General features: G+C 35.7%; 1 protein-coding gene across 1 annotated transcript in view; it reads left to right on the top strand.

Annotated features, from left to right (window-relative positions):
- CORIN (corin, serine peptidase) overlaps nt 1-27,617 on the top strand; it is a 117,794-nt gene that overhangs the window by 15,322 nt on the left and 74,855 nt on the right. The window contains exons 2-4 of the mRNA XM_042812146.1: nt 301-445; nt 7,491-7,943; nt 20,401-20,611. Of these exons, the coding sequence (XP_042668080.1) occupies nt 301-445; nt 7,491-7,943; nt 20,401-20,611 (809 nt within the window). The remainder of the gene's footprint in view (nt 1-300; nt 446-7,490; nt 7,944-20,400; nt 20,612-27,617) is intronic.

Raw genomic sequence — 27,617 nt, 5'->3', positions numbered from 1 at the left:
TTTTTTTTTTTTTCAAATGTCTATCCAACTTCTAGATCATGAGGAAGGTTTAGAAATTTCAGTTAAACTGTAACTTCATGGATACTGGGTAAACTAAATGTTTACAGTGTGCATGGATTACACTAGGCTGTGCACCAAGAAGGAAGATTGCGTGCAACTTTTCAATAAGAATCTAAAAACCATCTATAGCATATATTTAAACAATCCATCTGTTTTGTGAAATGCAAAGGCCTGCTCTTGAAAACTCAGGAGTTATCAAGTGACACCAAAATGATAAAACTATGCTCTTTTGTTTTTCAGGTCTTAGGAACAGATGAGGATAATATGGGGGATGGCTGCTCTCAAAAACTGGCTTCTGCCAAGTTCCTGCGACTTCTGCTCCTAATACTGATTCCATGTATCTGCGCCCTTATCCTTTTGCTGGTTATTCTGCTTACCTTTGTAGGTGAGTGCTAATGGAGTAAATTGTCTCATTTTCTGTGAAGGAACTGAAAACTGAGATATAACAGCATTCTCAAGCGCTGGTGTAATTATGGATGTTCAAGGTGTACATTAGTACATCTACCTAACAAACTAGTTACCTAGTGAAAGAATAATGCTTGTTACAATGAGACAAATATGCTGCTTAGATTTATATATTTAAAATTTGTTGAAGGTAACAAAGAAACCATTTCTTATGAGCATACTACCTGAAGAGGTAGTATGTAGATGGTTTTCAGCAGTCATTTTACAGGTACAAGATGATGTTTATGTTGGACTTTTATGTATTTAAGCAAAATATGTTTGTTTGTTCTATTATATGAAATATATATCAATGCAAAACCTCAAGTGTGTTTTGTAGAAACTTGTTCCAGGAATATTAGATTTCGTAATGGCTTAGTCTGATAAATATTAGATTTTGTAATGGCTTACTCTGATAACTAACTGCATAGATTACAGAATTAACAGGCTAATAGTTTATAACCAGCAGAATTTTAAGAAGCCATCCCTCTGTTACCACTACAGAGAAGTTGACATATCTTTTAATTAATTATTTCAACTACAGCATGAGAAAGACAGTAATGCTGGGTTAAAATTTTTTTTGTTTTTTTTGTTTTTTTTTTGTTTTGTTTTAAAAAGAGTTAAAATAATCTGTTCTTTCAGTGCTGAGAATTTGTGGGATTTCTCAATTTTTTAAAATGAAAATATTTTCTTGTTCAGCTTAATTAAATACTTCAGAAGCACATCTTTAATGAGTGTGCTGATGTGAGAGAGTGTGCATGTGTGTATGTATGTGTAACATAGGTTACTCAGGAAGTAATGTCTCCTATTGATTTCCATGCCAACTGCAACAGATACAAAAAGCATAGCAATGCTGTTTTTTAGAGCAAATTCTCAACTACAAAATAGTGTTTTTCAACACAGTCACCACCATTAGCTAAGCATTTTCACCAGCAGTGAACATAAGCCTGTGTGCCACGCTTGTAAAAATCTATACTAGTGGATAGATTGCCACTGCTGAAACACACCATGTACTGCCTCACTGTGCTGACGCTTACTGTTTGGTCTCCATAAATGTCCAGCAAGTGTCAAAAAATGCATGTCAGTGCTTACTTTTTTTTTCTGTGTGGAAGGCTCGGCTTCATACACGCTTTCATGTCAGACACCATTTTCTCAGGTTGCTCCTTTGCTTCTCTGTCACACAGCAACAGAATGTTATGAAGTACTGGTTGGAAGGTCCAACCTTTACTGAGCAGCCCTTCTAAATATGTATAAGTACATATATACATATATATGTATATATGCATATATATATATATATACGTATATATGCATATATATATATATATATATATATATATAAAATATATATATATATAAACGCAGGAAGAAACCAAACACTTGTTTCAATAGCACTTTCACCTCTGTCAAAACAATGACAATGTAAATCTGTTTTTTCAATTTAGTCTGTAAAGGATTTCCTACAAGACATCGTAGATCTGTTCTTTTCATTTAGCTTAGGTTAGGCAAGTCAAGAAAACAAAGCTAATGAGTGCTGTGATTGACAGTTGAGTCTTGGGATGTATCTTTAAACTGAGAACATGCTGCAGTAGATTAAGATCAAGTAAGTTTGGCAGTTAAGAAATATGATGCCATTCAATTTACTTTCCTTATGTTTAGGATTCCATTTATATCCTTCACGTCCTCTGCCCTAGATTTTCATTCTTTGGTGAGAAAGTGAATAAAAGAGCAGGTATATTTGTCAGATCTTCCCATGCTCCTTTTCTGAGGCGAGTATTGACATAACACATTAAAATGTATTAAATCCTCTAGGTAAAGAGGAAATGGGACTTGTTCTGATTCTACTTACGTAGCAAAAATCAGGGCTATATCTTCTTAGGTGAGTGCAATTACTGTGGGGTATAGAATAAGGCTTGATTTTATTACCCATACCTCAAACTGGCAGTTCCCTTAAGCATCTCTTGAATTTTCATGATTATAATTTACTGTTCTCTTTCAGCTAGCAGCTTCTGTTTTGTGTGCATGATAGCCTAGAAACAAATCATATCTGATGTCTGCAGTTGAGTGAACAAATTCTATGGGAAACTTTAAAATGTGTCTAAAATAATGTATTATGTTCTGTTTATTGAGAATACACTATATCCAGAATAATAGCTCATATTCAGCTCAGATTAGTAATAAATGAATGCTGTTACACCCTGATATTGGTATGATGATTTACAATGTGAGAAACAAATTGATAGTCCCGACTGGTTCAGACGAGATATTCTCTATATAGGAAATTCTGTTCCTATCTTTCCACCACCTGGAAGAGTTTAATTCTGTGGTTGTCAATCTTGTATTCACTGGTGATTGAAACATTAATAGAGAATTTCCAGAAGAGAAGGCACCAGAGAGGACTCATTGCAGCCTTTCAATACTTAAAAAAAGTCTTAGAAAGATGGAGAGAGACTTTTCACAAGGGCTTATAAGGGGTAAAGGTTTTGAACTTAAACAGGGCAGATTTGAGTTAGATATAAGGAAGAAATTCTTCACTATGAAGGTAGTGAGGTGCTGGATCAAGCTGTCCGGAGTACCTGTGGATGCCCTATCCCTGGAGATGTTCAAGGTCAGGTTGGATGGGGCTTTGATCAATGTGATCTAGGGGAAAGTATCTGTGCCCACAGCAGCGTAATTGGAAGTAGGTGATCTCTAAGGTCCCTTCCAATCCAAACCTTTCTAGCACTATATGATTCTGTGATTATAAGTGATGTGCCCTTGCCTTCAGAATGCGCAGATTCATAGAGACAAACCACTGCAGAAGAAATCTCACTGGGTATATGTTGGCTAGTTATAGCAGGGAACTATCGTTTATTCTCTGTGTAACTGCCTCATCCTTTACTTGTTTTGTTAGGTTGCTGTGCCCTTTTTGGTTAGGTTTTTAAACAGTCTTGGTCTTTTTGAGATTTCCTGCTGTGAACTGTTAGAAATCGCACACAGAATATACTGCCAACATCTGAATGTAATGGCTTGAACAGTGCAACTATTCTTTAGATCTTTTAACAGTCCACTTGAGATCTTTAAGAAAAACATTAATTCCTCAAGAGTGAAAAGCAACTGGAATATGATCAGTAAGATTGTTGGCAAAGCACTGCTTTGAACTGAATGAGCCTAATGCCAGTTCCTTGGTTTTGTACCAAACACAATGAAAATCATCATGCTTTATTGTTTCTGTCATCTGGACATGTCCAGCTGTAGTTGGAGACACAGATCCAAACTGGTTACAGTTATTTCTCAACTAATTAGCTATCTGGACATGATTTACTGCCTGCAGCTATGTGATTTACTGTCCAAACCTCACTGTAAACGGACATTTGATGAATAGTTGGATATAATGTGTATGCATACATGAATAAAACTAATATTCTGCATTTTATATTATATGTTTTGTATAGTTCTTAGCAGACATTGATAGGAAATAAATGACTTCTCATTACTGAAGAGATTTTAAAAAAACTTATTATTTTAAAGCATCTAATGTTGTTTTCTTAGGAATCTTGAAATTTAAGTAGTTTCTACAGAACTTTTAATGCTGTAAAAAAATCTCCAGTAAGTAAAATTTAAGATTGAAAACATACAGTGATATTTAGGGGGGAAAAGGACTATAATCAAAGAAAATATGAGTCTAATTCAGAGAGACGGTGGAATCTGTAGACTGCAATTAAATGTTTATATTCTCTACTCAGTGCACTAGGAGGATGTGAGGATGGGAAGAATGTGTTGAAGAAGAGCAAGGTGCTTCAGGAGGGTGATCCAAAACTTTTATGTACTAGCAGGGATCAGAGCAGTGAGTGCCAAGCAGAGGGTTTGCCTACCTCTCCCAAGAACATAATCACCAGAACTCAGGCAAGTGCAGCTAACTGATTGAGACAGAGTCTAAAGACATTTCCTAATATTATCTTAAAGCATAAATTAAAAGAGCATGGCTAGACTCAGTCTTTTAAAACCTCCTAATGCTGATGGTGCCTGCCAGCACATAACAAAACAATTGCTAGAGCACTCATCTAGAGGAAGGAAAAGCTGGATTCTTTAGAATTTTGAGTCCTAAGATTGCTGTCTGGAAGATTTCGAACTTAAAATTCTAACTTGAATATATGAAAATATGGAAGTATGAGACTTGTATATACCCAGAGGCCGTAATTCTCTAGTAATATCAACTTCCAAACCTTCACTTACTCTCTGTAAGGGTTGATATTTGATGGGCAAAAAAAAATCTTTAAAAGCATTCAGTAATATTTATTGTCAGCTGAGATACAATTGGGAAGATCTGTTGCCTGGAAGACAGTTCATCAAGTGGTCCACCTGTCAAGAAAAGAAGTTATTATCGCTAAGTAACTGAAAAGAGAACAAGAACGTTATTGCTGGAAAGATGGGCTGATGATGCAAACAAGTATCTAGGGATCTCAGAAGAAGAAAATGATCTTATGGGTAGTGATAGCTATTATTCTAGTTCCAGAAAGAGAATTAAGTAGGGTGAATAGGGAGAGGATAGAAACCAGTGGATGAAACGCAATAATTTTCTTAACGCTGTTTACTGGTCCATAATATTAAGCCAAAATATTTTTAAACTTCTTTCAAGCTTACACATGACTTGTAATGTGTTTCCTACTATTCTGCTGAATGATATATAAATAGCTAATCATTTAAGTCATTATTCGTAGTTCTTTGGGACTGATATTTTCCAGACTTTTTCCTATTTTTGTGTTGAGTGGAGAAGAAAAGAACCTAGGGAGGAAGACTGAGAATGTGAAAAAAATCCCCTCAGCTATTTGCAAGTCATGGAAAAAAATGCATTGCTTCAAAGTAGGAAGAAAAGGTGATTTTCTCATTTTAACTTTTGAAAGCTGTGGCAAAAAAATGGCTGCCGTTTGAAACTTGTAACAAAGTAGGCTTCCCACTCATGGGGATTCGAAGCTTTATTTTGAAATACAGCATCCACACAGAATTACATATGAGTGAGCATAATCTCTGTGTGTGCTCAGTCACAATTCCTAAGATTTTAGAAAAATTATATTACTACTGGTCTGAATTGTGAAATTCATTCTTTCCATTTGGCCTGACCAGAATACTAAGGGAAAGACAAATTGCTGCTGAAATAATTTGTGGGTGGGAGATTTTTTGTTGCTTCTGTGAAACACAGTAAATCTTCCAAATCACAATGAATTATGCACATTTACTGGTAGAAAAACAGAAACTTTCACATGCATATATGAAACGTCCCTTGGGTTCTGCTACTGAAAGATACACACAAAGTTTTATTCACAGTCAGTGACAATTGAACCAAATTGAACCAGTATTTGGTAAATCTCAAAGGGTGGAAGTTTCATTGAATCCCATTACATTTCAGGCACCTTACAAGTCTTTTTTCCTAGTTCCAGTTGCTGCAGTTGAATATTATTCAGTGAAAAGGGAAATGCTGAGGTTCTTCCTTTCAACCGGTTTCATATTCTTCTTACATATTAAATTTCCCAACCCAAAGTGAATTCAGACTGTAACTGAAATTTGGCTTTTCTGACACAGTTACTTGTAGCTGCAATTAATAAAGATTTCCTCTTGCCCAGTCTTTGAATTTCCACAAAGAAAACTGATTTAATCTAGTTGCAAAGTGGCAGAAAAGAAAAGCAAGGAAAGGGATTCTATAACAGCAGGAAGAAGGGACTCAGAATACCTGAGTGGTAGCAGGCTTCAAGCAGTGACTGTGGAGTTGGCAGAGCAGAGCAGAAGGCGTAGCTAAATGTGGTCGTGGTACTGGGCATTTTGTAAACACAATAACCTGAAAATGAACTTCAGAGGAGGTGGCAGTGAGTGTTTTTTGGAATCAGGAGTCAATTTCACCAATGAGTTAGTGAAGGAACAAATCAACATGAAAGCCTATAAGAAAAATATATGTTTCAAACGTGAAGTGTAATATTTATTACTATTAAGCTGTTTTATGTGACTAACCAAGTGCAGAAATTGCTTTTGCCGTTTAGAATGGTGTTTCACTTTTAGAGTTAGTATTTGTAGCTTCTATTAGATAGAACTAAAATGTATGTATTTGAGATTCCTGCTTAATTATTTATTAATACTCAATTAATTATTTCAGTAATAGTCACAAAAGTGACTGAAAATGTGTGGATTAGATTTTCTTGCTCTTTCTTCCAGATTTCTTGTTTCATATGGAACATCCTTAGAGCTTCATATACATATCCTTAGAGTTATGCATTTGTTTTGATTTGAATGGTTGCAACTAACCGCAACACATACAAGTAGGAAAAGTCTGTGTTTGTATATAAAATAACAAATGAAGAGCAAAAGCATATAGCACTTAAGTAAAATTCTGTACACAACTGTGTATTCAAAATCCAGTATCAGAGAAGAGTGAGAAAGAACTCATGGATTATATTTAGTTGTAATAGTTAAATAGTTAAATTACTTAATTTTGTATAGAGAAAAAGAACACCTGTTTCCATTAACTCTTTCCATATTAATGGAATATAAAATTAAAAAAAGTATGTCAGAAAACTATTAAATTCTGACAGTATGAAAACAAGAGATGGTGCAATAAATAAAAATAAGTATTCCCTAATGTATTTCCATGATGCTAGAACTTCTTAGAGCTCCTCCAATTTACATTCTACAGTTACAGGTATGTAAGAATTCAGTCACATATAAGTAGGGTTAAAACATTTCAGTTTGTTGTTGGTGTTGGTCAATGACTTATTAGTATGTTTCTCTATTTTATCCTACTGTAAACATAACTTTTTATTTTGGATGTACTACTCTTATTTTGTTGCTACATTTAATTCTTTAGTTCTCTTTAATTTTAATTTTAACTTAGAATGTTTTTTTATTTTTTTATTTTTAATTCTATGCCACTAAATTTACTGTTCTGTTAACCTCCTAAAACAAACTGGTGACACTTGTCCTTCTGGACAATGGTAATATTGGTATTTTTTCCTTTCTTCCAGGGGTATTAGAAAAAACATGCTTTTATTCAAATGGGAGTGAGGTCCTCACAGTTAATGGTGACATTGAAACGTCTAGCAATCTTTTGCCAAACATGGTTGAAAACGATTCCAAGACTCATCCCACAGTGGATATCAGCACATGGACTCCCTCCTGGACCACCACACCTTTATCTCAAGTTGGCCAAATGAACACAAACTCAAATATGTTTAGAGAGACTTTAGAGGAAAATGCATTTGCACCTACATCTCCAGCATCAGTGCTCAATCCTGATCTTACAAACAACGATGCTTTATCAGAGAACCCCAAATACAGCACCCAGCTTTTTGCCACTACAGAGGGAGAGCCATCATGGTCGACAGATGTCTCCTCTAACATCAAAGACAGGATGACCACTCTACCTGCATTAAGTCCTACTCATCCATCTGTGTCACAGAAAAAGGAGCAGAAAGAAAGTAAGTTTATGTTTTATTTGGCTTCATAATTCTGATTCAGATGAATAGAATACATTGCTGGCTGCTTCTCAGTGCGTTCCATGAGTTCTGAGGAATTAGCCACTTTTTGATAACTTATATTGTCATGTATATTCCATGTTGCAATCAGTATGTTATCAGGACATTTCATAAGAAGAGGAAGATACACTAAGTTCATTCAGGAATGAATATTTACAGTATGTTCCTCAACTGGTGAAAGTCATGCATGCTTACCGTGTCTGAAAATGAATTACTGCAGACTTAGTTTGTAGATAGAATTTTCTAGATTCTTTTGAAATTATATATGTGGTAAGTATCTTCCTGAACTGGGGATGTAATGACAGTTACAACATTTCCTATGTTAATGGGTAAATTCTTTAATTTGAAGTTATTTCTCAGTGCTGCAATAAACTTCCAGTGAAAATTCTGGTGACATTTCTGAGGACCGTTATGGGAATGTCAAGAAAGAACAATAAGTTAACTGTGATCAATTTTCATTGGTTTGATTATTAAAAAAAAATGCATTTCATTACTGCCTTAGTAGTTTTATTGATTAATCATGTCAATATTGAAAGGTTTCTTTATATTCTTTTGTTAACCCTCTGAACTTTATATAGGTTAATATAAATGTATGTTAAAATGCACTTGATTTTCTTTCATTGCCTATCATTCCTTAGATGTTCATCTCATCTGATCATGAAGCAATACTTACTTCAGGTCACAGAGATATCTGAAATAAATTAAAAGAGATGGCCAGTGACCTAAAAGTCACACTTTGTATAAGATGTATATTTCAAATTTCTATGAAATGAAAATGAAGAGAGGGTATCTGTCAGTAGGGATCTCTTCCAAAAAGCCACTGAATTATATGATGTTTTGAGGTGTCAGTCCTCTGTTGAGTTCCATACTCAGTTGTAAGATCTGATATTAGCTATCTACCCAATGAATGTATTATTCAGGTGTGAGTGATCAGATTGTTTGCATCACAGATTTTTTTGCTCTGCTGTTTTCTTCAGAAACATTTTGCCTTCAGGAGTTTGTTCCTTTCCTTCCCTGCCCCCTCATTATCATCAAATAAGCAGATAAAAGTTGTAAAAGAGCTCTTTATATCCTTCCTTGTTCTTTCCAGAGTGAAGTAAAAGAGGAAACTCTGTAATTTATATGTATATATATATATATGTGCATTTGTATATGTGTCTTAACTGAGCACATGGAAAACATTCCTTTTGAGGGTGTTCCTTTATTGTGAATCAATAATTTTTCATTTACTCCATCTCCTGCAGTGTAGTTATTCCACAGGCTGTGGGAATTGTCTAGGCTTTCTATACATTACATCCACTAGATTTTCTTTAACAGATTCGTATCTTGTTTATTCTTCTCACATACAAAAATCAGAACAAATGTATGTAAATGTATACTTGTATCCTGTTGGTGGTTCATTTATTTACCTTAGTCATTATGTAGTATTCTATATACTATATATATACTTGGGGGGATCCAGGATATTTTATTCTCTGAATAATTTTGTGTTCCCGTAGCTGTACAAAGCATTGAGGACTAGAAATCATAGGCTTCTCCTACTATCTCACCCCTGTACCAGCCTTTGCAAATTATCTCCTTATACTTCTTGGCTTCTTTGGTCTCTCCCACTAAACTTTGCTTCCCAGAGAGAACTCCACCGAGGTTTGATGTCCAGAAGTATTCTCTTGTTGAGAGAGATTGGGAAAATCAGGAAAAAGTGATGTATGCATTTTTGGCATAGTTAGGCTGGGGTAGTCTTTTGGAGTGCAAAGGGGTTTTTAGGGCAAGCAAAACACTTAATGACTATGTAGGAACAGTGGTAGTAGATCAAACAGTATCACTGTCATGATCCAGTTGTGACCGTTAGCATGTGCCAAAAGAAGAATAAACTAGGACTAGCATCTAGAAACATCTCAGCATTGCATGGTAGCAGATTCCAGTGATCTGTAGTGAGTCTTGTTGAATTTTCTTCCAGTAATTTATGTAATTTCTTTTGGGCCAATACAGAATGGATATTTGAGCTTTCTAGGCCTATCATAAGGAAATTAATCTGGAAATGAAGTGTGAGGCTGATGTTTCACTGTTATCAACAAACACTAGCAGATCATCCATCAGGACAGGTTTCATCTGGTTCAGATGTGGTCAGGTGAGTGCACTACTGATGATTTAGTAAGAGAGCATAACTTGGACTTTATGCTGTTTTTATGCAGGATATTGAAAGACAAATGATATGTCACACAACACAGAGGCTGCCGGTGCAAAACTAGCCAGACAAAATTCTCTGAAGACCTTTGAAATGGCAGTAATATGGCTATAACATTTTTGGTCTGATCTTAATATCCTTAGTACTGGATTTGCTATAATGTTGAATCACAGCTTCAATAAAATACGTTAGAGAATATTAATAAAAGAAATTATAAACACTGTGACTATATGATATTCACCCAAGACTTTAAAATAACACTAATATGAGATTTCTGAATTACTAACTAGAGTGGAATGAAATTTTGCACATGTGACATCAATTATTATAAAAGCCCTTGAAGCATAAGGAAGTGCTTTGTCAGAAATCCTAGTCAAGAACAGATTAATAGGCAAATGGGAATGAATGATACAATAAAGAAGTGACAAATAAGTTTGTTTTCCTTTTACAAAAGGAAGCAATACTTCACCGTCTGTTTGAAACCTCTTTGACGGAGTAAATGACATTTCTGGTTAAGTTAGCATACTTGTTCTTTAACCAGAGACTTCTCTGAGAAGTCTTAAAGAGAATTGTCTCTTAGACTAATTGCTCGTTCAAACACAGGGAAGTATATGACTGGTTAGGTTCCACTGTGAAGCTTACCAATGGAGCCTCATAGGGTTTCATGTGAATGTAGAGTTTACACTATACCTTAAAAATGATCCAGGAAGGCAGTGAATAGTCAAGTAACAACATTTCTACTTGTACTGAGTAGCCTAAAATGAATATATGAGATATTGCGCGCGCACACACACAAAAAAAAGTTGAGGGTTTGCTGCAGACAACATTCTGACTCAATGATGGTCAAAAAGGCAACTCTGTTTCAGGTATTGTCATGATGTCAGATGTTGTCATGTTGTCGTGAGCGATGCAGAGAATAAAAGGAAAACTCATCACTTCAGTGTATAAGTTCAAACAGAAAGAAAGAGGAAGAATTGGAAAATGCAAACAGCAGGCAAACAGATCAGTAAAGGTGTGTAATGGCTTAGATGTGAGGAAACACTGAATATGAATAAGACTCTTTTCCTCCTGGAAAATTGCCCTACATTTCTGAGTGGCTTGGAGAAGAAGAGGCAGTGGTTACTCAGTGTTTTTCTTTATATTAGTAGGTGCACAGTACATTTTGGTTATCAGACTAAGTTAAAGAAGATAGCCACAGCTTCACTGAATACATAGCTGCATTACAGAATAATGAGAAAACCAGAAAGTATGGAAATGCCTGGAAAACTTCATGATGAGTTGGTCTAGTTCAGGCTTTTGAACTCAATAGTTCATTTTCAACTTCTGACTTGTGAAGCCTCAAGACTTTACGCTGCCAGAAGTTGTCATACTCCTCGGGTGATTGTTCTTATTTGCCCTAGATTCTTATTATTTTTCTTGGTGGTTCCTTGCAAAAGCTAATTTCTGCATCAGATGTATCCTCTATTACTTCTCTTTCTTGCCAATGAAAGAGTGCAATAGGAGTGGATTTTTGTTTTGAGAGATTAGAGTTTGTATGAGTTCAGATTTAAATGTGTTGTTTGGAAGGCATGGTCCATAGGATGGAGAATTTCCTAACGTAACAGAAACATCAATAAGAGATTTTTAGGTTCACCAATAAGTTCACCAGTGGCATTTGGGGGTATATGCAGTAGTATTCTGTTCATCAGCAATAGTCATTATCTTAAAGAATAAAGGATGTTTTTCCAAGATAAATATCGATACACTTTCATCTGTACTTTTCTTCTCTTTGAAGCAAAAGTTGGCTGCATTTATGCGATAAAGTGGTAGACTGACCAGGAGACATCTTGTGTATCAGATTGAGAGTGATGTTTTCATTTCAAATGGAGCAGACTCCCTGGTTTATAATACTGCTGATCTGGGGAGACTAATGGAATATGCACTGAGTCAAGTGGTATTAGCAGCTACTTTTGTTTCTTCCACTTACTGATATTTTTTTATATATATATATATATATATATATATATATATGCTTAATATCCTTTTCTTTGGTCCTATGCCAGTTCTCTCATACTTCTCTTCTAGCAGACAGTCAAGTAGCCACACAGCCTTTTCATGTACTCAAATGCACATGGAAAACTGTGACTATGCTCGAATACTAACAGGAAAAGTAACATGACCAAGTGTTCTGAGGTTGATCTTCTATCATCCCTTTCTTTGCGGGGCCTGGCATCCAGCTCGCCCAGCACTCTGGCAAGCAGCACACAAGCCTGCCCTTGGCACAGCCCTGAGTGGGTTGTATGGAAATAAGGGATGTATTTTTTCAGCTCTGACTATTTCTGAAGATACTGAATAGAGTGCTAGGAAAGGGCATGAGTCTCAGGTGATCACGGATTCCCAGTCAGCTCCCCTCTGCACTTAAGCAAGCGTCTTAAGTCTTAAGTCTTAAGATCAAAAACAAGCCCTAAATGGTTGCTTCTAGGAGTGAAGTGAGAAAGTGCCTTTGCAAAAGTGAAACACTGTTTATGGACTTCAGTTCAAAAAGCATATGTTTTATTTTTGCATGTTTGCAACTATTACTCTTCTTAAAAAAGAAAACAGATATGCTTGTTATGTAGAGTAGTAGCAATAGTAATGAGAAAACTCTTTCATGTTTCATGCGCATTTGAAATGGAGCAATTTATTTGCAACACCCTGCTCTGCCCAGAGGTCATCTCTTATTGTAATATAACAATGTCTAATTCATACATTAAATAAACATTTTTCTCTCACCAGCACTCTCCTTTCTTTGCATTTGGTATTTTGCCATAACTATATGCTATGAAGAACAAAGCTGGCTCAGCTTTCTGTTTGGTAGAGAAGAGCAATATGAGAATCGCTTTGGAGATAGTTGGAAGGGATGTGTCATGGATGGCATGAACCAAGAAATTCCCTGCTTCTCTCTCCTTGCGTCGTGCTTCTCATTCCAAGCTAAGGTACTCAGTAACAGCTTTCCAAGTTGGACCATAGTTTTCATCTCCTTAATTCCTAGTCTCCAAAACAGTGGCCTAATAAACCATGTTTTCTTTTGTCATAATTTATGTTTAATTACTCAAGTTGGAGCAGACCCAATTATATTAAGCGTAATAACAGTGATAGACCCATGGTAGATATTTAGAGATATTTATCTTGTTCGGAATAAAAATGAAAAATGTTAAAACATGAATTTCCCCTGGAGCAAAAATAGTTTTGGTCTTTCAAATTGGCAGAGAAGATCACAAACTCCGGTGTTCGAAGTCCTAAGCCAGAACTTTGGCCAATCACCTGCTTTCTTTTTCATATTTTTCTTCTTTCTTTTTCATAGAATATATGTAGATTTATCATTAGAACTTTGTTTTATGAGAAAGAAAAAGCTAACTAATTTTTAACACCTGGTGCATTACCACTCTCAGGCAACTGGAATTTGACAAAAATGGTAAAGAATCACGTGAAAATTGTAATGACGTTGTTAACAGTTTCATACATTTACCTCTAGATACGTGAGCCTTTTATTCCTTTCAGTAAATTCATGGCTCCTTATTGCAAATATTTTGTTTGTAGATAATCATCTGTCCAAATACACTTGGGTTAAAAAATGCTCTGTATGAGATACCTAACAGATTAAAAATATCTATTGGAATTAACATTGTGATGGGTACTGTAACTATCACAATCTCCCAGCAATTCCATTTTCACTCATTTACCAATCTTTACACTTCAGCCTTTCCACCACACTCTTGACTTTAGAACAAGAGACTCCCTCACTGGAAATAACTACCAAGTCACCATTGTTCCAGTTTTTAAAAGACATGCAATGTACTTCTATAGTTAAAACATACACACCTTTAAAATGTTTAAATGTAAAGAACAGAAATCTTTTCAGCTTTATGTCTTTTGCTTTTATGCATCTATTATGGTTGTTGTTTTTTTTTTTTGTTTTTTTTTTTTAACATATTGTTGCTTGTAGTTTAAAGTGTTTTGTCAAAGTTAAACAACAAACTGGGCAAGTGGTTAAGGTAGAAGTCATGTGCTAGCCTGTTACGACATTTCCATGGAGGGGATCAATGAACACAAGTCATCCCTAAGATAGTGATCTATCAGCTTCTCTGAAAAGTCAGTTATGTGCTATTTCAACAAAAAGATGTTGATGCTAGTATTGTTCTATATTGTAATTGCTGATCAGTTTCAAAAGGCACACCTCTGCCTGTCTGACAGTTGAGTGTGATTTTATTTTTTATTGAAGTTTATCTCCTTTATGCTTCTGCGTGGTCTGTTTTGGCTTATAGTAGAGAGAGTACAATCGGCTGTAGAGACTGAGCTATCGTTAGTATAAAATGGAAAAATCTAGGCTATTGTCCAAAAGGAATGCATTGAGAGAAGCTATATGTATTTATTAGTGCAACTATATAAAAGAAACACATTTTTAATTCTGGGAAGTGCAGATGAAATACAAGTATTTAAAAATCTGAGTTTGCACAGGCAACTTGCAAGCATCTTGTTCGGAAGCTTTAAATGCAACTAAACTAGTATACAGTAATAGGGAAACTTAATGATAATTGTTATGCTCTTAGACACCTGTATATTAATCTGTTCCTTTTACACACACACACACACACACACACACACACACACACACACAAAAACACCCAACAACAAAAACCATGTTTTTTGACCACTAACTCCTCAGACTGTGAAAGTTTTGTCAACATTGTTTGTTCACATTATGATCAAGTAGAACAATTGGAACTCTAAGGAATGATTCCACTGATGTTGATAGCTAAGCTTGTCTGTGAACAGAAGCATTTGAACTCTAGCTGTAGAAACATGTTTAAAATGTGATACCCAAAAGAAAATTGCAGTGATACAGACAAGAGAGTCAGTAGCAGTAGCAGCCCCTCAGAATTAAGAAAGGGCCAAGAATATCCTACACGTTTTGCAAAATATACTATAACAAACATGCAGTGAAATTCAGAAGATCTAGGGTGCAGTATTTCTCTGTAGAGCAAATTGTCTTTTACAGCCAGTAGCTGCCTATGCTGCAATGAAACAATTACACAATTTTGAAAACCATAGCTGTGGAAATCTTCCACAGGGAAAACAAACTGAAATCTGTTAGACTGCTAAGTCTGTTGTTAGCCATTTAGAACAGTCCTTGCTAAGCCAGAGCCTCAGTACACCAGGATCTTAAATTCCATCTGCAAACCACCAAACAGGAAATTGCAGTTAGCAAATCATAGATTTGACATACTTCCAGTGTTTTGCTTAGGAAGTGAGGTGCTGCATTTTGTCCCTGGTTTCTAGACAAATCTCATAGGAAGCCTTAAGTAGGGTTTGCTACGTTATTTTTGTCTGAAAGTGAGGTAAGCGCTAAGTTATCACTGTGAGTTGGAAAAAGGATCGTAATCTCCTGCAGAAGAGATCAGAACAACAATTTGACTGTTCTTGAGAGTTAATTAACCGGAGACAAATGGGACAGCTCAAGTACACTCTATTACTGTACTGTCCTATTCACAGCCTGTTGAATAGCTTGTTGAATATCTCAACCATTATCAGTCTTTTATAAAGCACTGTTTTGTTTTGAACACGACAGTATTGATACATAATTAATTGTTGTCAATCAAGGCAACATTCATGTTTGTTGTTCATTGAATGCAAATGAAAACACATTAAAAAAAAATCTGAATTCCTCCTCCCATTGGTCCTGTGGAAGCTAGCGTTTATTTTACACCTTTACCCCTTTTTGTTTTTCAGCAAAGCTTATCAGTAATAGTAATGTAATGTACATCTTTCAAAACAATAGCAGAATGCAGTCCAGTAGTCTCTAATGATTGATCTAATCCTAAAATCGATTTCATTTTGTGTCTTTTGTTTATTTAATGGTAGGTTCTTTGAAATATGTCTCCAATTTCACTAAAGAATCCCAATAAAATGGCCATTAGGAAATAGCTAATCAGAATACCAGATCTGGAATATAGGCCAGGTCACACCTCATGGGGGTAGGTACTCAGCCTCACCTTTAGCTAATGAGCTTACTTGCTCTCAGCTGTTCCTGTCTAAGGGATTAAAGAAGCAAGTATGTGCCGTAGCTAAGAAGGGAAATTTTTGGAATTGCTTGTGTTAAAAGAATTGGGGCTCAAAAAATGAAATGGCTTATTGACAAGTCCAGTTTTCTGCAATAGCCCTTCTCAGTAGAATAAACAAGTTAGAATTTACAATTGGGTCAAGCTCTTTGCAAAAAGTGTTTGATGCAGACTGGATGTGGTGCTCCACAACTTTCTCTGTAGAGCAACCTTTAAAACAAGATTACCTTTAAAAAAAATACAGTAACATTTAAACTCTGATTTAAACTATGAGTTATATGCCCCTCATGGCTTTCTCTCTGTGACCTGGGAGATAATGAACTGTTTTTCTGTCTGCTGCAGGTGGTCACTGTCCTTATCACCTTTCCCTTTGGTAACTATGGAGCTGAGAATCACTCATTCCTTTCAAATTGTATAATTCATTAGCTGAGCTAAGTTAAATCCACAGCAATTGCTTTTAACTAGCCTTGGAGTTTTACTTCTATTTTAGATCTGTTGAAGAGGCTTGATGTTCAAAATCTTATCTCCTTCCTCCCGCACATGTAATCTGTTATGAGTCACCTGGGCTTCGTTAAAACGTTAATACTGCTGAGAAAGAGACCCTTTTCCCTTTGCTCAGAGCCATGTAGTGCTGTGGTTTTCACAAGGTGCTGTTTGTTGGCTCCCTGAAGAGGTGACTCAGTTGTAACGTAGGGTAAGATGGCTCTTGGCTGGTTTAGCACCAAAGTTGTTGTCAGCATGTCTTATCATTTGTGTTGTGGCATTTTAATGGTGTACATACAAAACAATTATTTAACAACTCAAACTTACGTGCAAGTAGGCAATAGTCCTCTTTCAGCAGTTTATCAATGAGTTACCTCGTTTTGAGCAAAAGATCATATGCACCTAGTAGTTTTAAAGACATCTTGAACTGTATGAGCCCTGGACTGATACACACACTTTCTGAATATAATTATGGTGACCCATCTTGGTCTGTGTTTTTTTCTGTGCTCTTATTTTATGCATTTTAAAGTTTTGGCACATTTCAGCAAATATATAGATTTAATTGCCTAACAGTGATGCAAAATCTTCAAAATTAACGTATGGAGCACTTTTCACTATCTTTAGGTAATTTCTGAGTAATTAGTTTTAAATATGATTCCTATTTAACATAGTGGTTGTCACAACATAAGCCATTTTATTCTTGAAGTAGGTATTTAAACTAAGTGGGCATTATTGTTTTGGGTTGACCTCAGTTGGCTGCCAGGAGTCCACTCAGCTGCTCTCTCATCCTTCCTCCTCAATAGGATTGGGGGGAAAATATAAGTAAAGTTTCTTGTGGGTTGAGCTAAAGACAAGGAGGCCACTTACCAACTGATGTGCCAGAAAGGATAAACTCAACATGGGTAAGATAAATTGAATTTATTGATGTTTAAAAAAAGAGTTGAATGGTGAGAAACAGATAAAAGCAAAACAACCTTCTCCCAATGCGTCTTTTTTCCCAGCTGCTCATCTTTACTCCTTTTTTCTCAACTGGTGTGTATGTTACAGTGATTGAGAGTTGCTGTTGGTTCATAACAGCTTCTCTCATCTGCTCCTTCCTCCTTATGCTTCTCCCCTGCTCCAGTGTGAAAACGGTTCCACAGACTGCAGTCCTTCAAGAATAGTTTTGATATAGGTGCCCTGTCTGGACTTCAGTCTTTTGTGGTGAGCTACTCAAATATCAGTCCTCCATGGGCTACAGCTCCTTCTGAATGTAGCCATCTGCATGGAGTCTTATGCAGTGTGGAAATCTGCTCCACTGTGCTCCTCTTCAGGAGCCACAGAACAATTTCTGCTTCACCATTCTCTTCCATGGGCTGCATAATCTCTGCTCTGATATTTGGAGTGCTTCTTCTATCTCATTTTGCTCTGAGCTTGGCTTCTGCAGGATTATATCTAACATGTGTTTTGTTTCTGTTTTTCCCCGATAACTCTCTCCAGCATTTTCTTCTTTCTCAAACATGCTTTCCCAGAGGTGCAATCATTTTGGTGGAGCCCAACAATGCCCTGTGGTGGGGCCAGTGGAACTGGCAGTATCTGGCTTAGAGCAGCCCTAGCCTTGCATCATGGAGGAGCTCTTCAGCCCCCTATTACAAACACCTGGGCACCTGCACATAACACTGAGAAAGTTGTGAAAAATAGGCAAGTTAAATCTTGCCAATGGTGCTGTTTCTTGTAGAAAAATGTTGGCATTCTTCCTCCAGAAAACATATGTATCCTTTTTATTTTCTTCAGTAATGTAATACGAACGTGTGCTGTTCTGTAAGGATGGGTTGATGTTTTCTGTTATGTACAATATGTGCTGGAAGAGAACAAAGGCACAGCTTTTCTGGGAGTGTGGAAAAATGTGAAGAAGGTTCTGAGAATGTATTCAGACTGGAGCAGTAACTCAATGTATACAGTCAGCAACTAAGCTTTCCCTCATGTTAGGAAATGGAGGCTGCTGGGAGTTGTGTTGTGGGTGAAACAACAGCATGGTTGTGAAATAGTGTGTTACTCAAAGTATAATCGACTAATGCATTTGTGTGGCACTTGAGGGGAAACTGGAAAATTCAGTAAGGTCCCCTGTAAAACTGCAAGACTTTTCCTGTTGCTGGGTTAGGGTCCTGAGTGCTAGCTGTGTATTTGTGCTCTATTGGTCTGTGCAGTATAAGTGAGCCAGGGGGGTGCTTCTCCTGAGCTAATTAGTCCTATGCAAAACTAAACAAGTGAGAATGCAAGGTGTATTTTGTTAATCTGCCAGAGTAGGTTTTTGAGACTGTAGCACTTCCTGTTCTTACTGTAGTGAGAATGTGGTATGTGATGACTTTGTGATGAAACAATTGCTATTACCTTGAAACTATACTTTTTGACTTAGAAGGAGAATATGGACTTCATACGCTTACAATTGCAGTGCAATTTATAGGCTGGATGAAAGAAGGTGGGCTGAGTACCTGTGTTAAAAGATGAGGCTCTAACTAAGGCATCTGCTTTCCAGGAGAGTGATCTAAGATATGGACATGCCTGGGATAAGTACATAAATGATGCTGTACTAGAAAGCCAGAATCATGAAACTGATGATAAAGTATGAATGACTTTGTTAAAAGGGCAGGTCCTGGGTTTAGTCCCTCCTTCCATCTATCTTATTTTTAGAAGTTCTTGTATAATTACTATAAAATTTCATCCTCAGTACTGTGTTACTCAGCTATGGAGCACTCCTTAAAGATCAGGTAGGTTCATGGAATTTTATATCTCTGCTGTCAGGAGTGTGCAAATTTTAAAAGATCGGAAGCAGCCCAGAATATGATCTTAGAAGGGACTGCTTTGCCATTGTGCTTCAGGTGATAGGTGGAGGTTTTGTGAATCATTCTGTTGAAATTTCAATTTTGGAAAGTCCTATGTGACTCTGTTTCCCCAAATTAAGGACTAGACAGCCAAGAAATGCCTTCATCTACTCAGGAAATCCATTAGCATTGGATTTTATTAATTTATTCTTGTTTAAAATTCTAAAATTATGTATGGTTTGTAAAACTTTTAAGAACTTAGTACATTAAGTTAACCTGCTGATCACACTGAGGTAGCTTGCTATGTATAAAATGGCATGGATAGAGAATTGGTGTCATAGGTCAGTAGTGGGACAATGATGGTTTAGAACAGGGCATATGTCAACCATTAAAGCAAGATAATTTTGTGCTGATAAAATAAAGAAGAAAGACTGTGTAGGGAGAATCACCATGCTGGGAAAAGTAGATAAACAAGTTGATGATTTTAGCAGGAAGTCTGCCAGAATTGAAAAAAGAGGAAAAAGCTATCCAAGCTATGCCTATGGTGGGTTCATCCAACCTGTATCAGAAAGAAATTGGTTTTATTTCTTGTACAGTTTTTTAGAGGGTCAGAGGATTGTGAAAATATGAGTTTAGTTGTTTTTCCAAGCTAACCTACAAAGTTTCTTTGAATTCTTTTTGTTTTTGGATATGCATTTTTGGACAATGTTGTGATAGCATTATGGAATGTCCCCTTATCCATGAGGAACAGACATTGCTTATATGCTATATTTGCTGACTTCTTAATTCAGTACATACTTTGAAACAACTAATGGTGATACTTTTGTTCTAAATATATTGTTTTGATTTCACAGGTGCCTGCATAAATCTCACCAACAGCCAGTGCCAAATGCTGCCATATAACTACACGACTCAAACTTCAGTTCTTTCCATTGTCAAAAGTATTGAAATGGAAAAGTTCCTGAAGTTCTTCAGTTATCTCAGTCGTCTCAGCTGCTATCAACACATCATGCTGTTTGGCTGTAGTCTTGCTCTTCCTGAATGCATCAGTGATGGTGATGACAGGTATTTGGAAACAAAAATCAGTCAGTGATGAGAGCCAATTGTGGTAAAACATTCTCTGTTAATCAGACAAGTGCAGATCCCAACTAAGCCTATGACCTTCTCGCTGTAAAACTTCTGTCTGTCTAAGGTATTCACGTTTCTGCCAGAATAAGCCAACTGCAGTAAGATTCTGTTAGAAAAAGTGTTTCCAGTGCACTAAATAAAAGTGTGGCACCAGAGTAGTCAGCTTTATTTTCTTAACAAGAGGTCTGAAATTGTTGTACCTCATCTCTCCAGTCGGTATAGTCCGAAATGGAATGCTTTGTAACAATATAAATGCTTCAAATATTTAAAACGCTGACAAAAAGTTTAAAATGCAAGTCAAGAAAGCAGATTTTTGTTTTTAAGGCAACAGTCATTTCAATTCTTGTTAGTCTTTTCCTTATGAAAAGTTTATCTTTTAAACACATTTTATGGGATTAGATTAGCAGAATGTTTTTAGAGTGACATAAACTTGGGAAAATTGAGGAGTATGCCTTGATTTCTTCATTTACATAGTTACACAGCGTTAGTATCATAGGCATGCACCATTTTCATTCAGTTTAATTTGAAGTATAGCCAGTAAGTTTAGCAGTACTAAAATCAGCATATGGTCCAAACAAAATAAAGATATATATATATACAGCTCTTCTGATGCTTCTGAAGGGTAAAGGAATGAATGAGGGATGAGTTCTTTCTCCTTACCTCATGTGTAAAATTCAGTGGAAGAGAATATTGCAATTCAAAAAGCAATTAAGTTAACATAACAATAACAGAGGTGTTGAAAGCTCCACAGTTTAAAAGAACAGAGATGGGATACTTACAAAAATGCTTATGAAAATGCAGTTTTACATTTTAGGTAATGTGATTTTTAATATAGTTGCTACTGAAAGTCCCAGTCTAGGCAACATACCTGCCATTTCCCCCACAACGGAATCCATTAACCATGCTTAACTCACTCTGATTCATTACAGTTTTCCTCTCACTCCAGTTCAGTATTACAATCAAATAAACAGAGAAGTGAAAGGATAGAAGTTCCAACTTTCCTTTTCGATTTCTTTGCTGAAGATAACTTTCTTGCAGAGTTTACATTATGACGGCTAATTTAAGAAGAAAAGAAGAAAAAAAAATTAAGCTGAACTTTGGAACGTGCAGATTTTTGCTGTGGCTTAGAGCAGAAACCAAAATATTTTGAGATTGAAGAGTAAGGATTTTTTTTGTGTATTTTTTTTCCCCACAGTAGCAACTTTCTCCCATTTATTTTTAATATCAAAGATGGGACTGGATTTCCATGCCCAGGTGTAGTGTCATGGAGATCTCAATGGCTCCTTTGATTATTATTTTAACATCATTTTATGGAAACTGTACTGGACCCTGCAGGTAGATTGGGAAAAATATGCAGTATGAGACTGTAAATGATGCAGGCTTACATTAAAATCTGACTTTAATTGTATGTCTTCAGGGGATGTCATGGTTGACACTGAAAATGAAGGCTGAGTGGCAATCACAGGTAGAACCGTAAGGGTTCATTTGCAAAATGCTTGTTTGTTAAATCTAGTTTGAAAAACATGAGTTGCATTAGTTAGCTTGTGTTCTTTTTAAAGATCCTTTTCTCTTTCTCCTTTTTTCCTCTAAGCAGTTGAGTGATTTTAGTGATTACAGCTTATCTTGTAGAACCCAATTGCAGGCAAACAAGTTTCCCTTAAATGCAAGTGTGTAATGAGTTAAAGAAGTATCATGTCTTTATTTTGGATGTGATTTCCTGTATTTCTGCCCACTAATCTCATTTTTTTAAAAAACAGAGTGCAGTATTAATTTTTACTCACTATTTGCATGATTTATTGATTTTAAAAAAAATGAGGCCTATAGTGTCTCATAATTTGTTTCTGTTTAGTTTGATGTAGACTAGAATGTTCTGTGAAGCCATCCTAATGTCAATAATTGTTGAATGAGGAACTTGAAGCAAGAGGTTTTTCCTTTACTGAATATTTATGAAGTCAGAACATAATTTTTTTGTTTCCTCTCAGTATGCCTGTTACTTGATTAGCAACATGTATTGACTTTACTATGTCAGCATGAACAGGGGATATTTGAGGAAAAAAAAAAAAGGTCATGTCAGAAACCTTGAGGTTAATTAAGATTTATTACTGTAAAATCCAAAAGTGAGGTAAAGTGATTTAAAATAAGTGAATCCCGTTTTCAGAATGAGAATTTATTCTAGACAACTTTAAGAGAAACAGATATAATACCTGAACAAAATAGTAATTTAATACCTCCCCCTAGGTCTCAGTAGTAATCCACCTCAATGAGACAAGTCAAAAGTAAATGAAATTTGTGAATTCTGTCTGTGACTCTGAAGTGACCCTGGAGAAATCCCTTTGTTGGTATAAAAAGCTCTGGGAATAATAAGGGAAACTCATTCTGTATGTGTTTGAGGCACAAATACGAAAAAGGAAGAGAGGCATGTTCTATGCCTGTTAAACAGGGTCATTTGGTAAATATTAGGAACATACTGGAGGAATCTGGATCAGGAGAAGAGCCACTGTAAAAAGACTCTGAGGATAACGAATAGGGATAGTTCCACATGCTGTATCCCTTTTTTGGAAATAAGATTTTTTTTTTTAGCATCCAGTATCATAAAACATATGTTAGTATGCAGAACAGTTGTTGCTGACATTGTCTCTAGTTCCTCCTGTGAGTTACTGATTTTTCATCCTAACTGACAGCATATCTGATAATAGTATATATTGATACTTCTTTGTTTTATAGTGCAATTGCCTCAAATTTATGTAAAATGTAATTTGACAAATGCTGCTTACACAGTAGAGAAGAAATGAGAACCATGTGATGCTCAGATGTTTATTCTTAGGTATTGTTGAGAGAATCTGTTGGCAGCTTCAGCCTTGGGAGCAATAATTACAACAGTGTGCTACAAGAAGCAACAAGAAGGGAAGTTACAAATGCTAACCTTTGGTATCTGATATGCTGTCATTACACAGCTTTGTTCTGGTGTTTTAATTTATGGCTGTTTCACATTTATCTTTCATGTTTTCATAAACATTGTTTTCATTATCACTTGAAGGAGATTAAGTTTCTGGGCAGGGAGCGTCTTCAGTGTTTGTGTAATACACAGTGTAATGTACTGGGATGTCTGAATACTAATACAATACTGTTGCTATTAAAAATCATTCTTCTTTATCTTAATCTGATGAGAGTGAGGTGTGGCAGTAAAAAAAAGTCTAAAAAATTATATTTCATTCTAGCAACTGTGAATGCACAATCAGCTAGCCCTGGTATTTTAAAAATATATATATAGTTATATCTTTAAAAAACTACTTTGAAGTAGAACTAAAACCTGTGTGAAAATGGTCCGAGGGAAGTTGAAGTGCATTAAGGTAAAGCTATTATTTGCTCATAACTTGGGTAGGGCTCTTCATTTAAAAAGACTAAGACATCTTCCTGAGTGAATGCATGAGATCTTTCCAATATGGCTTAAAAGTTAGACTTACAAAACCTGTCTTAAAGGAGTCCAGCAGCACTTCTAAGAGAACGTGACTCTGTACTCAAAATTGACATATTCATCACTGTGTCTGATTACTTCTGAAATGTTCAAGGTAGAATCTTTTTCATTTTGCATAGTATTGTTGTAAGGAAAAACTGTTTTCAGAGCTGTTGGTTTATCATTAAGGATTTAAGCTAATGAGTTTTACTTTATCATTGGGAGTGGGCCACAGGTCAGTAACTCCAGCATAATGATTATTTATTTCTTTATAGAAACTCACTTGCATTGGATTCTGCAAGTTCTACAGACTTTGAGCTTATAGAAAACTTAAAGGTTCCAAATTAGAGAAGTTTATAGTGGGTCAACCTACAACTGTACAATGCTTCATCTGTAGGTCTGGTGGAACAGAAAGCTATGTAAGATCCTTAAGGCCTACATGCATGGCTTGTTTCAGACTGAGCATTAGGAATAAACTTGAAGACTATGGATTCTCATTGTCTTGGTGTCTTGTAGAAGCCTGAGTAATTCCAGTAGTCCCTGATATAGAAATGTATTCCAAAAAGCAGACCAAATGCCTTACATTGATATATCCCCGGAGTATTAAATTTTTCAAGGCCAAACTTAATTGAAACTCTACCAAGAAAACAGTATTTGAGCAATGTAAATAGGGTAATATACTCTCAAGGTACATTTCTCATCTGCTTACACACTGCTGTTTTGAAATTTTTGTTTTGCTTTTTTGAAAACAAAGTTGTGAAATGGTTTATATCTTAAGTTAGGGCTCAGAGTCCATCTGAGATCTTGATTAAAATCTGAAAAAATTACTTCACTCATACAAACACCCATTCTTGCTTTTTAAGTTTTCTTTAGGTTCATTCTAAAGTAGTAACTTCTTGTAATTAAGAGAAAGTGTTTTCTCTGATTTTCAGTCTCTTTCTTGTAAAGGAGCTTGCCATGTCAGTGTCTGTATGTAACAGTTTTTGTTGTTATGCAGTAACATGCATGGGGCAAATAACAGTAAAATACACACTGAAAGCTGAAGAGAGATATATGATCTGTAGGGGCTAGGAGAAAACTGGGTTAACGGGGGAAAAAGTTGTATGAAGCTATAAACAGTTTTCATGTAGTCAGCTACCCTTTGAAGTGTTGGAAATAGTAGGAAAGAGCTCATACTGGGAAATCCGCTTTTTTTTTTTTTTTTTGTCTCATTATTTTAATCTATTCTTTGTAATTTTTACAAAGAATGAAAGTAAAAATGATTCATTTTCCATGTGGGCATAAGCTAGTATAAAATGTTAGATCCAGAAAGCAAATTCAGAAATCTGTGTGTCAGATTTTAACAACAGTTGAAAACTAATTTGAGATGAGGAAGATTTCTTTCAAACCCTCTTAAAATACAGTCAAGAATCAAACTTCATACAGCAAGAGATCTCAGGATGTCATGTTTTGTATAAAACATGAATATCAGAGACGTGGCTGTTTTTCTGCTTTTGTGAACTTCTTCTAGACTTATGGTTTTTGTTTCTTTGGCTTACAGTGAAATTGATCTTTTAAAATTTATTTTCTTTTTTTTGTAGTGAACATTTAGAAGTTAAAAAACAATGATCTTATGTAAAAATAAGTTCTTAGAGCTCTTGATGCCCTTAGGGTATTCTGTAGAAAACGTTAACTGAATTACATAGATCTCATTCATGTAGCTAAAGAGAATTTTTATATTAGGACTTTGAATAGGAAGCTATCAACACATCTATTTTTCAAAGTCCCTTATGTGTTCAATTGTATATGAAATATGTATGAGTATGTATGACTTCTGATGGGTAATTCTACTCTCGCATATTTCAGTCTTGTTTTAATCTACCTAATTTTAGTAACAAAAGGAGGTAGATATGCCAAGATAAAACAGCAGAATTTAGGAATTCTGAGTAATCAGTCTGATAAGTGACCTGGCACTTTTTATAATGCATCTGTGCAGAGATATCAAATTATACTTGCAAATTTTTGCAATTCTATAGCTTTTAAGAAATGCTTAAATTTTATATGCTGGTGAAATGTCACTTCTAGGTAACCATATTGAGAAACTCTCCTGGAAGGACATTTAGAAACCCCTTAACAAAATCGTATTTTCTGTGATTTCATTGGAATTGCTGCTACTTGATTTAAACCTACAGCACTGATGAGAATTTTTCTTACCATGATCCGAGAGTGTGGGGTGAAGGCTCTTTCAGAAGCATATAAAATGGCCACTGGTCATTTCCTAAGTTTGCAGTATGGCTCTTCACACAAAGACTGAGCAAGTCAGCGTGACTCAAAGAAGCTATTCAGGCTGATTTTTGACAATGGTTTTCTATCAAGGAGATCTGTTTTATTCTTCAGCCTTGATGCAGAAAACTATTAATTCCAACTTTTATAATGTGAATAACACAGAGGTAACTTTTAATAGATGAAATACTTCATATCCAGACTGTTATAAATCTTGCGATATCTTCATTTAAAAGAAATGCGACAGGCTGAATTAGTACAAGAAAACCCACTATTGTAGAATCTATGAATATTATCCAACCCTTGGTTTTTAATGTATTTGTGATTCGTGTAAGCACAGTTGTGACCACACAACGTTGGGGATCCAGCTAATGAAAAAGCATGCATTGTCAAACCCTGTCTTACAGTGAATCCAAAACTTAGCGAGAAGGAGTCTGATACAGTTGTGAATGTTTTCCCACACAAATAATGTGCTTTCCCACTTTTACTCTTTTATTTTTTTTTTTTTTTTTTTTTTTTTTCCTAGAATGTTACATTCTACAGAGAAAATTGGTGTAACTGTTTCTGTTTAATCAAAAAACTGATCACACACACACACACACACACACACACACACACACACACAAAGGTGTTCTACTTGAGAAAATGCAGACGAAAACAACGACTGCATGCTTTTTCCTTGTGCACTTTGAATCAATTGATATGCCATCTGATAGCTATAATTGCACCAATAATTATATCTGTAGGGTGGTTTAATTCTTTCAATAGACTGTTGAGGATACAATTGCTAGTGGCAGATCGTCAACATCTGACATATTGAGAGCAGAATTTAAATAGCCAGTTTGAGCTCTGGTCTCTCCTCAGTCTGATCACTAATTCCAGGTGAAATAGAATTGACTTAGAGCAACAAGAAAGTGAAATGGTTGGCAGGTGTAATGCACAGGGGTGAAGTTCAAAGTGGCAGCAATGTTTAGAATGTTTAAAATAGCTATCAAACAGCAATAAACAATTCTGTGGACTTCTGAAAATGTTTATGTATGACTGAGCAAATGTCACATACAAGGTTGTGGTTGAAACCGTGTTTCAGTAAAAGTGATGAATTGTTTTCCTACATAAAACACAATGAATCAACTTTTAGTTCAAGCTGAAATCTGAGTAACGGATGGATACATATGAGAAAAGGAAATCTACAATGTGCAGGTTCAGAAAGTATTTGCAGAGTGAAAT

This window comes from Centrocercus urophasianus, unplaced genomic scaffold (assembly GCF_019232065.1).
Source record: "Centrocercus urophasianus isolate 14NV4802_14NV808 unplaced genomic scaffold, USGS_Curo_1.0 seq_13, whole genome shotgun sequence".
Taxonomy (NCBI): Eukaryota; Metazoa; Chordata; class Aves; order Galliformes; family Phasianidae; genus Centrocercus; species Centrocercus urophasianus.
This window is presented reverse-complemented; position numbering and strand designations above follow the sequence as displayed.